The sequence below is a fragment of the Phoenix dactylifera genome, chromosome 9, assembly GCF_051530095.1.
Source record: "Phoenix dactylifera cultivar Ajwa chromosome 9, Ajwa_hap1_PhDact_Kaust_v1.1, whole genome shotgun sequence".
In the NCBI taxonomy this organism is placed as follows: Eukaryota; Viridiplantae; Streptophyta; class Magnoliopsida; order Arecales; family Arecaceae; genus Phoenix; species Phoenix dactylifera.
Genome location: NC_143198.1, coordinates 2,030,717 through 2,046,001, shown reverse-complemented (window position 1 = coordinate 2,046,001; position 15,285 = coordinate 2,030,717). Strand labels below are relative to the sequence as shown.

General features: G+C 37.5%; 2 protein-coding genes across 4 annotated transcripts; one reads left to right on the top strand and one right to left on the bottom strand.

Annotated features, from left to right (window-relative positions):
- The first annotated feature begins 270 nt into the window (after nucleotides 1–270).
- LOC103704520 (uncharacterized) lies at nucleotides 271–11,991 on the top strand. 3 transcript variants are annotated; one of them, XM_088703921.2, is made up of 16 exons: nucleotides 271–652; nucleotides 2,058–2,160; nucleotides 3,945–4,014; nucleotides 4,117–4,155; nucleotides 4,290–4,407; nucleotides 4,502–4,559; nucleotides 4,693–4,767; nucleotides 4,950–5,010; nucleotides 7,581–7,640; nucleotides 7,740–7,759; nucleotides 7,826–7,891; nucleotides 9,275–9,442; nucleotides 9,615–9,872; nucleotides 10,227–10,439; nucleotides 11,039–11,310; nucleotides 11,470–11,991. In XM_088703921.2, the coding sequence occupies exons 1-16, from the start codon at nucleotides 561–563 to the stop codon at nucleotides 11,609–11,611; spliced, it is 1,815 nt and encodes a 604-aa protein (XP_088560047.2). In that variant the 5' UTR covers nucleotides 271–560; the 3' UTR covers nucleotides 11,612–11,991. The 3 variants fall into 3 exon arrangements, with proteins under 3 accessions (XP_088560047.2, XP_088560048.2, XP_088560049.2); XM_088703922.2 differs by lacking the exon at nucleotides 2,058–2,160 and having other exon boundaries at nucleotides 296–652; XM_088703923.2 differs by lacking the exons at nucleotides 271–652; nucleotides 2,058–2,160 and having other exon boundaries at nucleotides 4,693–4,867.
- Nucleotides 11,992–13,454: 1,463 nt separating this feature from the next.
- Nucleotides 13,455–14,583, bottom strand: LOC103704521 (chitinase 2-like). The gene has a single exon (XM_089925212.1). It carries the CDS (start codon nucleotides 14,547–14,549, stop codon nucleotides 13,644–13,646), a length of 906 nt encoding a protein of 301 aa, XP_089781338.1. The 5' UTR covers nucleotides 14,550–14,583; the 3' UTR covers nucleotides 13,455–13,643.
- Nucleotides 14,584–15,285: the final 702 nt, after the last annotated feature.

Sequence of the window (15,285 nt, the reverse complement as noted above, 5' to 3'; positions counted from 1 at the left end):
CATTAATATATCAATATGTTTCATCTTCCTCCTCTCATGGATTCCTAATATTTTACTCAAGCTCATAATATTTTCATCATTTTGCTTTCCTTCAAATTTCTTATACCTTTTGTTTCCAGTTTTTAAGTTTTCACTCCATATATTTCTTCCAACATCTGTTTTGCAATTTCCAAAAGCACGTTTTTTAAATCCTATCATCATAAAATTCCCGAATCTTAGGGCATGGGCACCCAGCTTTCCTACCGTTAACTCCGTCCGCTGTATATTTCTAATGCGGAAAGGTCTCGAGGTCCTCGACTCTCCCTCCTCTTTCTGTCTCTCGCCCCCTATCGACGAGAGTCCGCACTCCTCGCCCCTTCTTCGAAGAAACCCCAAGATCCCTTCTCCCTCCCACGAGAACTAGGGTTTCCCGATTCCTAGCTTGTCCTATGGTTCGATTTCTTCGCCGGGAGATCTCTTTACCCGTGCCTCTCCAAGAAAGCGGCTTTCTCGGGCTCGCCGTTGCCCCATGTCCTCCGCCCTAGCTCGGAGCGTCGCGGCTTGGTTGCATCTGTTCTGAGATGGGAGTCTCGCGCTGGGTTCTGTCGATCTGGGTGATCTTTTGTTGCTTCTTGGCATGTGGGTCTTCTGAACCGGAGGATTTCCGGCTGGCGTAAGTGCGACTTTCTTGAAATTTGCGTTGGAATTCATTAGTTTTACTAGCCGTTCTTGTTGGAATTCACGGTTTACTTTTCTTGCGATATTGTTGGCTGGAAAGATTAGTTTTTGCTGTCAGAGAATTAGTTCATTTGGCTTAATTTATATATATATTTTTTGTTTTATGTTTATGTTCTAACATCTTTTCTTGTATGCTGAAGTGAGTGCGGATATGATCTAAATCTGTTAGTTTTCGTCCTACTTGACTGTGAATTTAGATTTGTGCAAATTTGGATTCATCTTTTCCTAGGTGTTGTTTTTTTGGTTTCTTTTTCATTTGGAAATTAGTCAAAATACAAAAGGATTAGACAATTGAATGCGCTATTTAATTTGGTGGAAGCAGAATATTGTACTCATTACTTGGAGAGTTATAGAATTAAAGTTCATAACATTGAACGCCCGGTGTTTCTTGCTTTTGGATTGATGGTCATTGACTAGAGTGATTTGTGATATGAAGATATTGTGCAGAAGACTGCTACATATATTTACTAGATAGCCATGGATCTTAAAAAGCATTCCCTTGGAAGTTTCTAAGGATTTGGAAGTGGTCCCATGTCTGGACTGCATCTTCACTTTTGAAACTCATAAAGTCCAAAAGAAATGTAAAGATAATCCAAATTTCAAATTTGTCACTGTTTGAAATTTGAATATTTCTTCACCCTCAAGACAAGCTGTGATTAATGAAAAGTAATATGCACTGCATCTCTAAAAAATGATTCACAACAATATTATCTTCTTTCCATGCATTGTGCTATCTCTGCAAATGAGAACCAAATTCTGTGCCATGATTTTCCATTGTGTGACCAATGTTGAATCATCTATTGGACTAACCAATTTGTCCTTTAATGCTGACAGACCAAGCCCACTTGGAAAAACAAGTCTCTTTGCATCAACTAACTCCTCAATAAGCTCAATGCTTTTGCCAACAAGCAAAATTGCACAGATGATACACCTTTTTGCACCATTGTGCCCATTGGTAACCTAGGACTTAGTCACTAAATTTTCAGATTCCAAGCAGCTCTGAGACACCTGTCTTGATATGCTTGTGCTTTTAAGAGAATATGGCACACTCTGACTGGGACTTGCATATTTCAGAAATACTTCTGCACAGTGTTTTCTGCATGCATTGTCTGCTAACATTTCTAGAAACCTGCATATCCCTGAACTATGTGATTGATTAATTTTTTGTTGTTGTCACTTATGTCAATTCATTTGTAAGGAACAAAATTTGATATTACACCTTGCTACCACATTGCTGATAAGTGTTGCTGCTGCACTTTGAAGTCAAGAACTCTTTTGGTTAAATGCTGGACTAGAACTACTTTTTGTGGCCAATGTGTATTGACTACGAGCTTTTATAGATTTCCAATTTTGGAGCCAGATCCTGATCATACTAAACTCCGTCTTGCAAGAGAGGGATTGGAGGCAATTGAAAGAATTACGACCCCTATAGCCGCCGTTGCTGTAAGTTGTAACTTTAGCTGAAGTTCTCTTGTAATTATATCTTAGAACAGGCTTGCTGTTAGGCATTGGTTTTTAACAACACATTGTTTACAGTACTTAACAATGTGAGAACATTTGAATAATTTTAATAAAAATCTAATAACTTATTGCACTTTTCTCATGTCATTATCTGTTTATCATTTCTTGTAACCTTTCCCCCTGCAAAGATGGGAGAATCCATCATCCATTCAAAATGAGAATGAAAGGAATCATATATTGCAGCTTTATTACTTTTGGCAGATTTCTTGACATTGTAAAAGTCAATCCCAGATATATTGCAGCTTTATGATTATGGTTGCATTTATGGCCTTATTCCAATAGTCTCCATTTGCCAATCAGAGAAAAAAAAAAAACTTAGGAACCAAAAATTCATCATGCTTGGCATTGCATATTAAGTGTTAGATCCATAAGGATGAATTTGCAAGGAAAATGTTCTCTGAATCATCTCTTAAACGTCACTGGTGTCATCAGGTTTCTCTTTTCATGCATTCTGCTTGGGAGGTTAGATTCCCCAGGGTATCAACTGTATTTGTCCCCTAAGTTCCAGTATTTACCGTTTTACCTAGTTAGAGTTGTTTTTTTGTTCACCATTGTGACTTCCACTTGCATGATTATTGACCAACATCAATTGACATGCTTCTGAAATACCCAATTTAGTGGCCAGCAAGAAGATGATGTCAGAAGACAGTCCCCCTTTTGGAGCATTATGGAATTAGAGAGTAGCACATCTGAATTCTTCTACCTATTAATGGTGACTTTATCTTGTTTTCAGAGGAAACTTAGGAAACTTGCAACAGCCGCTGTATTTTGTTTTGAAATTTTATAACCAAGTTCAAGAACAGCCAATATAAGCTGTCTGAGTTCCCAGCCACAATTTCAACCATCACAAGGGCTTGTGTTATGTAAATTTTTTTTATCAATATCAAATTTACTAGGAATTCTCTTCCAATTACATACCGTGACCCGTACTCCTATATCTGCTCCAATGACTATATAAAATATTCTCATCGAGCATAAAATAGTCAACGAGGTTTCAGAATGAACCCAGTAAAACCACATTCCACTTGAACCTATTTAGGTCCTAATAAATTAGGGGCTATTGGGGGACCTGGTGAGGCCCAGTAGACTTCAAACTCAGGTACTTTTTACCACAATGCCTCTTCTTCCAAATTTGACATTTTTACTAAATCACCCATATACCAACTTTACCAGACAACATGGCCATTTATAGGATCATTTTTTGAAGATGGATTTGTGAAGCTGATCGAACTGAGCATGTGTAGCTTAATTCTTATGGTTTCAGGATGTAAATGCCTTGTTTTGCCTTGTCACTAAGATAGCCACCAGTCAGGTTATCCATCTTAACAAGGTGCTGCAATTCTTTAATATTTCTCTTGGAAGTCTTTGTTTCAGCAAGTTGTTTCCTTTACCACTCTTGTTATATTAGCTGGTTCTCCTTACAATAGAATGGGTAATCCCAACTACTGGATGTGCCATAGTTCCATAAGCTATTTGCTGTTTTCAGATTGTAGTTTTTTGTCCTGGAATATTGATGATTTTACTCTAAAGTTATTAGATGGAACATCATTTTTTCTGTTAATGATTTTGGTTCTGCTGTGACATTGTCTTGATGAGTTCCTAATCTTTGCATTTGAATTTGGTATAATTTTGCTTCTTTATGGACCTTTCATTAGTTTTATTATATCAAATATTTTAACATTCACTTGCTGTAATTGCCATCTCAGGTTATTGGTCCGTACCGATCAGGAAAATCCTTTCTTCTCAATCAACTTCTCTCGCTGCAATGTGATGAAGGTGCACTTGCTGTCATTGTACTCTCCCTTTATGAACCTTAAATGACTAGTAAGGATGTTTAATCATTCATCTTTTAACCTGCTAATAGATATTTACATGCAGGTTTTGGTGTTGGACATATGCGTGATACAAAGACAAAAGGTTAAATGATATTTATAATTTTTAATGATTTCCCCATATTTGAAGCTATTTCTTGTAGCATTCATGAATATTGTGTTGTGTTAATTTTTCTTGTTCTCTAACAAGCATAAATTATTTTTTTATTTGTGATGCAGGAATCTGGGTTTGGGGTACCCCGGTTGAATTGGTTATCGATGGAACAAAGGTGTCAGTGCTGTACCTTGATACTGAAGGATTTGAAAGTGTCGGGAAATCGAATGTATATGATGATAGGTGATGCTCTGATATTAGATCTTTGTTGATACTTGTTATGTGAATTTTGTGTAGGTGCATGCGGTTAATCCAATTTGTGTTCTGTTCATTGAAGGATCTTTGCTCTGGCAACAGTTATGAGTTCTGTGCTTATCTACAATCTGGCTGAGACGGTTTGTTCTCTATCTGGCCAAAATTTGTTGGCCTATAGTGGGCATTTTGTAACTTCCAAAATTTTAATTTTAGGTTGAAAGTTAGTTATACTTAACTCTCAGGCTCCTTTTTTGTTGTTGCTTTATGTTTTAGATTCGTGAGGCTGATATATCTCGTCTGTCATTTGCTGTCGAAATTGCAGAAGAATTCTATGGAAGGTCTGTTTGTGTGTTCTTTTCAGAGGCATTTAGTTTCAACTTTTGTTTCATTATTTTGTTCTAACCAGTTTCCTGACTTTGTGCTGCCTTCAAATGCTGATAGGGTTAAGGTAACCTACCAAACTCACTTATTGTTAAGTGTATATTATGTCTAAATAATTATATATTTAAAATGCTTGGTTGTTTGTATAGGGACAGGATGTTGCATTTGAGCCTGCTAAGCTCTTATGGCTTATCCAGCGAGATTTCCTCCGTAAGTTGATGGTTTCTTTTCTATGGAAGTGATTCTTTCTACTAAATTGGTTTCAAATTTGGGTTTGCATATCTTTAAGATGGTCGAATCTGTTATATCTGAGCAAATCATTTTTACTACTTTTAGAGTTTAATCTGATTCAGATCACTATAAAGGGAAGGATCACACATTGAAATAGATTCATTAATGATCTTTTCTGGACTTCCTAGTAGCTAATGCTTATTTGTAAGTCAACCAATCTGTATTGGTTTGACTTCATATGTTCTTTCTTCAATACGATGTGAGATGCTACAGTCCTCATAAAAGACCTTGAGGCAACCAACACCAACTGTCAACCCAACCTTAAAGAAAAAAATGAAAAAAAAGAGTAGAAAAAAGAAACAAGAAAGAGAAGATAAAAATGTCATGGTCCGTGAATTGCTTTGTGAGCTTCCTGTATCAGAAGGCATCCCCCCCTCCCCCTCATATCTAATATTGACATCAAATTTGGTCAAGTCATTGCAAGTTCTGGCTTCATCCTTGGAGGTTTTAGTATCTAACAAAAATAAGTGAGATAGCAACTTAATATGATGGAAATTATCAAAACAATTTTGATTATTCAAGTTTGAACAAAATTCAACTTAGGGGAGTTGGTGACTTTTTCTTCTTTCCTTGATTCTTGCCCATGTTTTATGGTACTCAAAGGCACTTTCTGCCTAGACAAACTTCTCATGATTTACTTTTTTGGTGTTATCAGAGTGTCTTTAAGCCATTCATTTGTTACATAACTTGTTGCCAATACCCTCATCAACTATAGATCTTTTATCTTACTTTTTTTTCTGGTGTTTCAAGCTTGGAAAAATTATTAAAATCTTAAACAATTTTTAGGTCTTCAGAAAATTTGGTATGGGGGGAAAAGTTAAAATAACATTTTAAGGGCATGTCTAGTTTGCATGCGATCTAGGTGTTATAATTGAGAAGCTGATAGAAGTTTACATAGTCAGCAAACTTATATGATTACTGTTGTCTTTAGTCACTTATGTTGAATAGTGAAAAGTATTGAAGAATTGTTAAAAAATATTGGTCATATTTTTGTCAATTAAATACATTTCTTGGGCAGGGTATCCCTTGTATTTTTCAACCTCTTCATAGACACAATATTGGAACTTATCTATGATTCCTTGCTGTTCCAAAGCAATGCCATTATCTACGCATTCTTGCAACTGCACTTGTCAAATTCTATATATCCTTTTTCAGGAGCATGAGAAGTAGACATTTTTTTCTTTCTTGTCAGTTATTATATAAAAAAAAATTATAAATAATCTGTAGACCAACAGAGATAGTTCCATCAGTCCTTGAGATACTTTTCTCTCATTGGTTATCACAAAAAACTTAATCGCACCTATCCTTCTCAATAGAGGATGTTGTACAATTTGACCTGCCTCATCCATGATTTTTACTCATTAAAAATTATTACTGAGAGTAATAGGAACTAGAGGACAAACCTGATCACAATACTCATCTTTTCACATGGGGAAACAAAGTGGCTGGGTTATTCTTTGTTCATTCCTTGTACATCATTCTTCAATCATGAAAACAACATTAGTTTTGCAGCAGTCCTCATGAAATGGTGTAGAAGCTCATAATTTGACTAGCATATATATTGCTCCATGTACCCTGAAACCAATGGCACCACTTGTATGATCAAAAGGAGGTGAACCAGCTGATTAGTAGCAGCCTTCATCAAAGGAATTTATACAATCTTAGACATACTCACGCAATTTAGAGATTAAAGATCTCCAAAATCAGAAAAAGGTAACGGATATATGATCCTTTTAAAGGACAAGAATATATTGATTATGAACTGCTGCGCCTGATAAAGCTTTTAAATGTAAAGAAGGGAAAAATCATATAGAGAACAAAAAATGCATAGAATAGAGATCAGATGGAGGATGAATAATACACTAGAGAGAGAAAAGCAATGAAAGGGAATGGGGGAGGGTGTGAAGAGGGTATTTTAGGCTGACAAACAAAATAAACAGTCCGTGCGTTGTCTGGTCTCCTTTATTTGGAAGGGAAACAACTAATGAAGGCCATACAAAACTTAATACTCTGCATTAATGGTCTGTCAGTGTATCTACATATTCAACCACCTAGCTGTATAACATGGGTTAAATTGTGTTGTATAATTTTTAGCAAGCTCCATAACTTTAACCAACCAGCAGACAAAATCTATTTATCTCTTTTCTTAAAATTGTTGATAAGCAAGATGATTTGCTTTCAAAATCTTATTACACACATAACATTTGTCTGGATATGTTTGAAAACTTGACTTATTTAAATATCATTTTGAAGCCATCCAATGATAAGTACATGGTAGAAATATGGTTGCTATATGTAACTTTCAGAAAATAAAGCCTCCTATTAAATGAAGTTCTTTCTGGTTTAATTTTGAGATGTTTTTACCCTCTGTTCCTTATTGCTTGAATTGCTCTGTTGCTCTTTTTAATTTTGTTTCAATGCAATGGCATGTACCTTGTATTGTTAAAGCTGTGCAACTCACTCAGCAAATTCTGTTTTTGATGATACAGAAGGGAAATCTGTTCAAGAAATGGTGAATGAAGCTCTTCAACGCGTCCCTAATAGTAATGGTTAGTTTTAGCTATCTGCTGCTTTGTGATCATTTTATTTCTGTGGATATATTACGAAATCATATCAATTGTTGATTTTAATTTTTTTTGTAATTGCAGGAGACAAAAACATTGATCAGGTATCCTATTATGTTGTTGACTGTACAGTATTCAGATCTTATATTTCATTTTTTTTGTTAACTTAGGTAAATCAAATTCGAGAGTCCCTGGCGATTATGGGTAATAATAATACAGCCTTTAGCTTACCACAGGTATGTTTTTCTTATTTCGATTTTTCTAATGCTGTGTTCAGTGTCGGTACTTATGTATTTTTAAGATTCATAAATTTCCAGAAAAGCCTTTTTTTAGTTTGCCAGTATGATGCAGGTATTTATTGTTTAAAAAGTTTCGAAATTCATAAAGATTGGTTATACTTTATACTATGTGTAAAAAAAATGACATACTTCAGTTATTTGATGATGCTGTAAATCCTTGTTCTTTTTGGACTTCCCTCATAACCAGCTTCTTTTGATATTCTGATTATTGTTGTATATTTTCAAGCTGATATATCTTCATTTTAGAATCGATGGGCACACCATGTTGGTTGTTGAAATTATGCCTGGAAAATTTTGATATATGACTACTAAGAATCTTGCAAATTTTCAATCAATTCTGACATGTAATGTACATGCCCTATGAGACTGCTGCTACATTGGATAGTAGTCTACATTAGCCCCCAACAAAGATAACAAGGATAACCTTCTAATATCTAAATTCCCCACTAACAAAGAGTTTTTTTGCACGAGGGTTCTTTGTTTGTAATGTATAAACAAGTTGTCAACATTGTTAAGGGGGTTTTGCTATGGTCTCCAAGAAAATCTGTACAATATTTTCATCTGTCCATCCCAAGATAAACAGCCAAGATAGTCCATACAATGACAGGTGGTAGCTGGTTTTATGTCTAGCATACAGTGGCAAGCAAGGTAGGCCGAACTGGACCGAACTGCCCGGTTCGGCCCGTACCGAGCCGACTTGGTGGAAAACCAAGCCGATTCGCCTATTGGAATCAGTTCCAGCCCTGAACCGGCCGGAACGGGTTCCGAACCGATCGGAATCAATCGAAAAAGGTCCAAACCGGATCAAACTGGCCGGTTCTGTTTGAACTCAATGCGAACCGTTTGGTTGGCACCGAGGCCCCCTTCCCCTCTGCTTCTTTTGTTAAAAAAAAGTGTTGGGCCTTTCCAACAGTTTTGGTGAAAAATGATACTCAAAGCCAAGGAAAAGTAGCTCATGGATGCACCTCGCTGAACATCCATCCACACGAACACCCCCACCACCACCCCCCCCCCCCCCCCCCCCCCCCCCCCGCACCCTCCCCAATAAAATAATTTTTAAAAAAGAATAAAAACATGTAAACATGTGATAAGACACATTGTCAACTGTGGTTTCTGAGCTGTGGAACCAAACCCCTAGTACATGATCCAGGATTAGTACATAACTGGAAATATGTGTGTATCATGAAATGCATATGGATGTTATGTGTTACATAAGTTGGTGTTAATTGATATTCTGTCATGTTGATTCACGTTGATATCCCATGGCACTCGTGCCATGTCTCAAAATTCTTATAACTAAGTGGTTAAAATTTCTGGCAGCCTCATCTTCAAAGAACGAAGCTTTGTGAATTGAAGGACGGTGAACTTGACCCAATATATGTAAAGAAGAGGGAGCAGTTGAAACAACTTGTCACATCCATTATACGTCCAAAAATTGTGCAGGGTAAACCTCTGAGTGGAAAAGAGTTCGTGTCTTTTCTAGAACAGGTATTGTTTTCTTGAAACTTGTGCTTATTACTAAATCTCCTGTTTATATAACAATTATGATTAAATATGTATAATCATAAACTTCCATAACAGCAAAATATAGGCTCAAACTAAAATATAGCTTAAAATTGTTTTCCGTCTTATTCTGTAATTGCTTATGTGGTCATTTCAGATTCTTGAAGCCTTGAACAAGGGAGAAATTCCATCAACAGGTTCTCTTGTTGAGGTTTTTAATAAGGCGATTCTTGAACGGTGCTTGAAGCTGTACGGTCAACGGATGGAGAGGTTTGGTTTACCAGTGCCAGAGGGTAAATTACAGCAGGCTCATGATGAGTCAGAAAAGGAAGCAAGAAAACTCTTCGACCAACAGCATTTTGGTCGCCATTATGCTAAACAATCTGTCCTAAAACTTGAAGATGAGATAGAGAAGGTGCACTTGGGTACTTTCGGTCAAGCATAGTATGGTTTGGCAGATTTATGCATGAGACAAATCAGTAATTTCATTTTCTGCATAAGTCTAGGATAGCGCATAGAGGTCACTTTTCTTCTATATTTTTGGGAAGCTTCATACTTGCATATTTGACAGCTTGATGTATCTTTAGTATTAATTTGCGAATATAAATTGCTCTATATCTAAATCTGCAAACTTTTAGATGTATGTTGAACTATTTGATATTGGGTCTCAGTGTCTTTATTTCTGCTTTATTTGAACCATATGCTTGCATTTGTTTACATTTGTTACTATATTCATGAAAGCTTGTTCTTGTTGTAATCTCACATGCAGGTTTATCGAAATTTCCTTATGGCAAATGAATATCAGTCATCAAAATTGTGTGAGGCCTTGTACACAAAGTGCGAGGATCTGATGGATGAGCTTCAGGTCTTGAGACTTCCTTCTATGGCAAAATTTAATGCTGGTTTTCTTCAGTGCAATCGAAGTTTTGAAAAAAACTGTGTTGGGCCTTCAAAGGAAACTTATGAGAAGAGGATTGTGAAGGTTGGATTTCCCTCTCCCGATTTCCTATGTTCACGCCATCTCGTCATTTTTCCTATAAACAACTGTTAAACAAGCAGAAGGGAAATATGGTTTGTACCAATGACATGCATCAAGGCGATGCGAGAGAACTCAAGGGCAACTGTTCTTTGTATCAAAAGAAAAGGGGGAAACTATTCTCAAGGTTTAGAAAGCATATAGAGGAACTTATCTATCAGATATTTAATGGAAATTGAAAAATTAAACCAGAATAAGAATTTATAAGGTCAATTAGATATCTTGTGTTTTTTTCCCCAACAAAAAATTCATATGGTCTTATCTTCTTGGCCTTAAAAAGTGCACAAACTGCATGAAATGAGATGTTCAAATACACCAGAACAGTCTTTTTCATGCCATGTGGCTTCTGATTTTGATGAATTGTGTTGAGATATAATTTAAGATGTCAAGCTCAATGCATTAATGAAAATGTTTGAGACAAGATCAGTATTTCCTGTCCAGTGCCTGAGTTGCATCCTACTGCTTATGCATGTCCTTGATGCTTTGTGTCTTATAGTATCCATTGCATGGGTTACATCTAATTGTGAAATTATGCATGTTTTCAGATGCTTGGGAGGTCCCGCTCTCTTTTCATCAAGGATTATAATAACAGACTTTTCAATTGGTTGGTGGCTTTCTCCCTCGTTCTGGTTGTAGTGGGTCGGTTTGTCATCAAGTTCATTTTGCTAGAGATTGGTGCATGGATGATGTTTATTTTCTTGGAGACATATACGAGGATATTCTGGTCGCCAGAATCGTTGTACTATAATCCTGTTTGGCATTTTATTGTGGCTACTTGGGAAGCTATAGTTTATAGCCCTCTTCTTGATCTGGATAGGTAGGAATTCTTCTCCTTAAGTCTTCTTTTATTCGAATTTAGTTTACGCACAGAAATGTGCATCATAATGTTTTTTTATTTTACTGAGCTAAGCTTCCCATGATTTAATTAAGTGCATTTACGTTTCAACCTTCTCTTATGTGGTCTTGACTGGTGTAGATGGGCAATTCCCATTGGAATTCTGCTAATTATTCTGCTTCTATACTGGCGGTGTTGCGAGAGGAGACATGGTGCTCGTTCCATATTACCGCTGTATAATAACCCTCGTAAAGGTGGCCGCAATCGCCCGAGATCAGACTGAAGACAAAGCCTGAAGGAAGTTTGCATCATTCAGCTTCCGTGCCCAGGAGATCTGCTGTATGACGATCATCCATATCGTTGGATGGGCCTTATTCTTTGGCCTGCCAATCGGTTCAGATCATTCAGCTATTATGATAAAGAGATGAAAGGATCAAGCAATTGGACGAATAGCTGCAAGCATTTATTATGTTTTTTTATCTGAAATATGCATATTTCTATACAGATGTCTTGTATACTTCATATTCTTTGTTACAATTCAACTTTTCGGAACTGTCAATATTTTTATCAATATTACAGCAGTCTGTGTTTTATGTTCTCTATTCATCAAATATCTCAAATTTGCTGCGAGGTCTTTAAGGCTTGCGCGGGCAGCTTTTTGTTTATTGCTCTCAAAGATCACATATGTTTGTCTGGACATCAATGCAAAGGATGGGTGCTTGCTATTTAGTTGACGGCTGATATCAAAATAAGAGAGGCTCGAACCAGAAAAAAAATGTTAGCTATGGCTTCTCATACTTGCTCTTCGTATATGCTCTACTAGGTCTGAAACCCACCATGCATTCTTTGTCATGCAGCCTAGGCTCAGAATATGCTCTGTCAAAGAACTTAGCAGAACAATGTGCCAGAATTTTACAGCAGGTTCTTATGGTTCCTTTGGGTAGTCTTAACTCCAAAGTGTCCACATGATGCTAATCTTGATTGCCAACCAGTCGACCAGCAACCTTCTCTTTTATGAAGCTTGTGCTCTCTTATGCCTGTCCTGCGGTAATTCTATCGTCATGTTTAATGTCCAATTTTTTCATGGCAAGTTCTTGAAGCCTATGACATCGCTAATTATAGAAGATAATATGAATTCTAGCCAATGATTTCCATCCGTGTCATGCCTTGGATGGATCGATTCAATATAAACAGCTTGAAGTTGCCTACCAAAGCTGTTATTTTGGTAGTGGAATAATAAAACTTTGGACACAATGGTGCCAAGTTACTAAGCTGTTGAAGTCTTGTGGTATGACTACCAAAGATGGGTTTAAATCAAATCTTTACCAGGATTTGGATGTTGTGTATGGCTAGGGCTATCCCTTGTGTAGTTCATTGGTTATAAGCTTCGTCTAAAATGATAGCGGAAGAAATCTTCAATTATTACATGTTGATTAAAAGAAAAAAAAACGACTTGCATTTCTCCTGACATCTGTAACTCTTTTATCAGATATACCATTCTCATGTTTTAGCCTTGAAAATCATCCAAACATTAAGATCTTACCGACATGAAGAAATATAAGATTTATTATTCGTCAATAGATGCTTGTGGCAAGTACGACGAAGTGTGGCGCTGTCACTCCCTTTAAAATGCTTATCTGTCTAGTCTCTGTGGAAATAATTCTCTAGCTTCCTCTGATCCAGGAAAATATTATATTAGGAGAAGACTTGGTCATTCTTACAATTCAATGAACTTATAAAATCACTTGATCCTAGTATGAATTATCTTACAAATTATGTTTGATCTTGGATAATTTTGAAAAGGATAGCAAAAAAAGCTGTTCAATTTTTTTTTTTCTTATAGCTTTGTTTGTGTAGTGAGTTGCAACAAGTTGGTCATACGCATTAGGTTATATGCCATTCTCTTATATTCATGTATTGTTTTATAGTTGAATGCTAAGGAATTACTTGTTATCATAGGTGACCCCTCATTAAAGAATTTATCGAACCATACTTTTACAGAAAATATGAACAGAGACCTATAGTGAACCGTTAGAATCAAAGAAGAAAATCTGCGGTAGATCTTAAATTCGAACAAAGATTTTTTTTTTTCCTTTCAAAACACTTCTGGATATATTCCCAAGAGCTAAAATAGAAGCATATGATATTTCATTTATTTAATCTCGATTCTTTTCACGTCAAGATGTTTTATCAGAAAGATTACAGGATTTCTTCATTCACTTCATGTATAAAAGACCCGTTCAGTTCAACATCTTCTGCGAGCACACTAATTACGAGGCTTCTTTATTTACCATAGCTTAAAAGTCCGAACTCGGCTAAGATGCCAACAAAGTCTGCGCCTGCTTCTCATAGCGGAAACCATTGCTCTTGGAGTCATCTGCAGACCAAATAAAGATGCCATGAAGCTTCCCCTGGCTCTTGAGAGTTCTGCATGCACGGAAGAACCCGTTTTGTGGCGACAACCCTCCACTTCCACCCGTGGTAAAACTCACCAATACTTTCCCTCCATTATAGTTGGAGCTCTGTTTCGCGAAGTAGCCCAGGAACTGAGATACCGTCGTGCTTGCATCGTAGGCATAGAATTGGAAGTTGACATAGTCGATGAGATGCCCATATTTCCTCCACAGAGCCAGGTAATGGTTCTGGACTTGCGCGCTATCAAAAGGAGCTATCGAAGCGAAGGAGATGACTCCATTGCTCTTTAGCCTCGTCAGCAGCTGCCCGATGCACTCCGCGAAGGTGTTGGGATCAGCCTGGAAGTGCTCGTAGTCGATATCGATACCATCCAGATGGTATTTCTTGATGATTCCGGTGAGCGAGTCGACGGCATTAGCGACCCAAGAATCTATAGAAGAAGGCTTGAAGTATGCAGGTTGACCGCTGACGCTATCTCCACCAAGGCTGACTGCAACCTTAACATTGCCATGCTCCCGCTTGATGGCAGCCACCTGCGAGGGGGAGAGGTTGGCAGAGTCCCAGAAGACGTTGAACCGACCGTTGGTAGGAGTTGGGGGGTTGGAGGAGGTGGTGTAATCTATGGCGAAGGAGAGGATGAAGTGGAAGTTGACGCCGGGGTTGATGGGGACGTCAGAGAACCGGACGCCTTTGAACTCGGCCCCGATGTATTCGGCGAAAACATTGGAGCCAGCAGCCGATGCTGGTGAGAGAAGGATGAGGAGGGCTTGGAGGAGGAGAAGAAGGAGAAGGTTTGAGGAAGCCATTTGATCTGTCTTGCTTGGTGAGGAATAATGGGTACTCGAGAGTAGATCCAATTTATAGACTTTGAGTGGGGCCGTGGATGGGTCAAGGATTGGGGCAGGCGAAGTTGGATGCCTTCAAGGGCAAAAAAGGTGTTGACCGATCCAACTCTAGCTCTCGGATACCTTCTTCCCTAGTAGCCTTTTATTGAATAGTCTATTCCACAGGATAATGAGGGAAGAGAAGAGGACCAGCAGATGAAGTTAAAACTTAGGACGGCACTGATGAAGCTTTTTGGTTTGTTACAATTATTCTATTGCAGATTGCAGCAGGAGATGTGCTCATTTGTTACATGGCACACATGTAATTGCAAATTAGGTTAGATCAAGAAGGGAGAGAGTTCTAAAGAAAAAAAAAAAAACTTAGTGTCTTGAGAAACCTCCACCAAGGCCATCCGAGTTTAGGACCCGGGTGGACGAGTTAGGGTTAGATCAAGTCTTCATTTTTGTAAAGAAAGTCTCCATTCGGTGCCTAACCGGTCTGCCGCTTGATTGACTTTCAATTGATCATTAATATGCACATGCTTGGACATTTAATATTCAACCATACCATACTAATTTTATATAAGTTGCAATATGATTTTTTCTTATGCCATGTCGCGCAAGAGATTTTTATGTGCATGAAATAGATGCAACATATCATTATGATAAATATAGATGGCCATGCGTGTCTCCCTCTTTCTTTGCACTTTGAGCCACA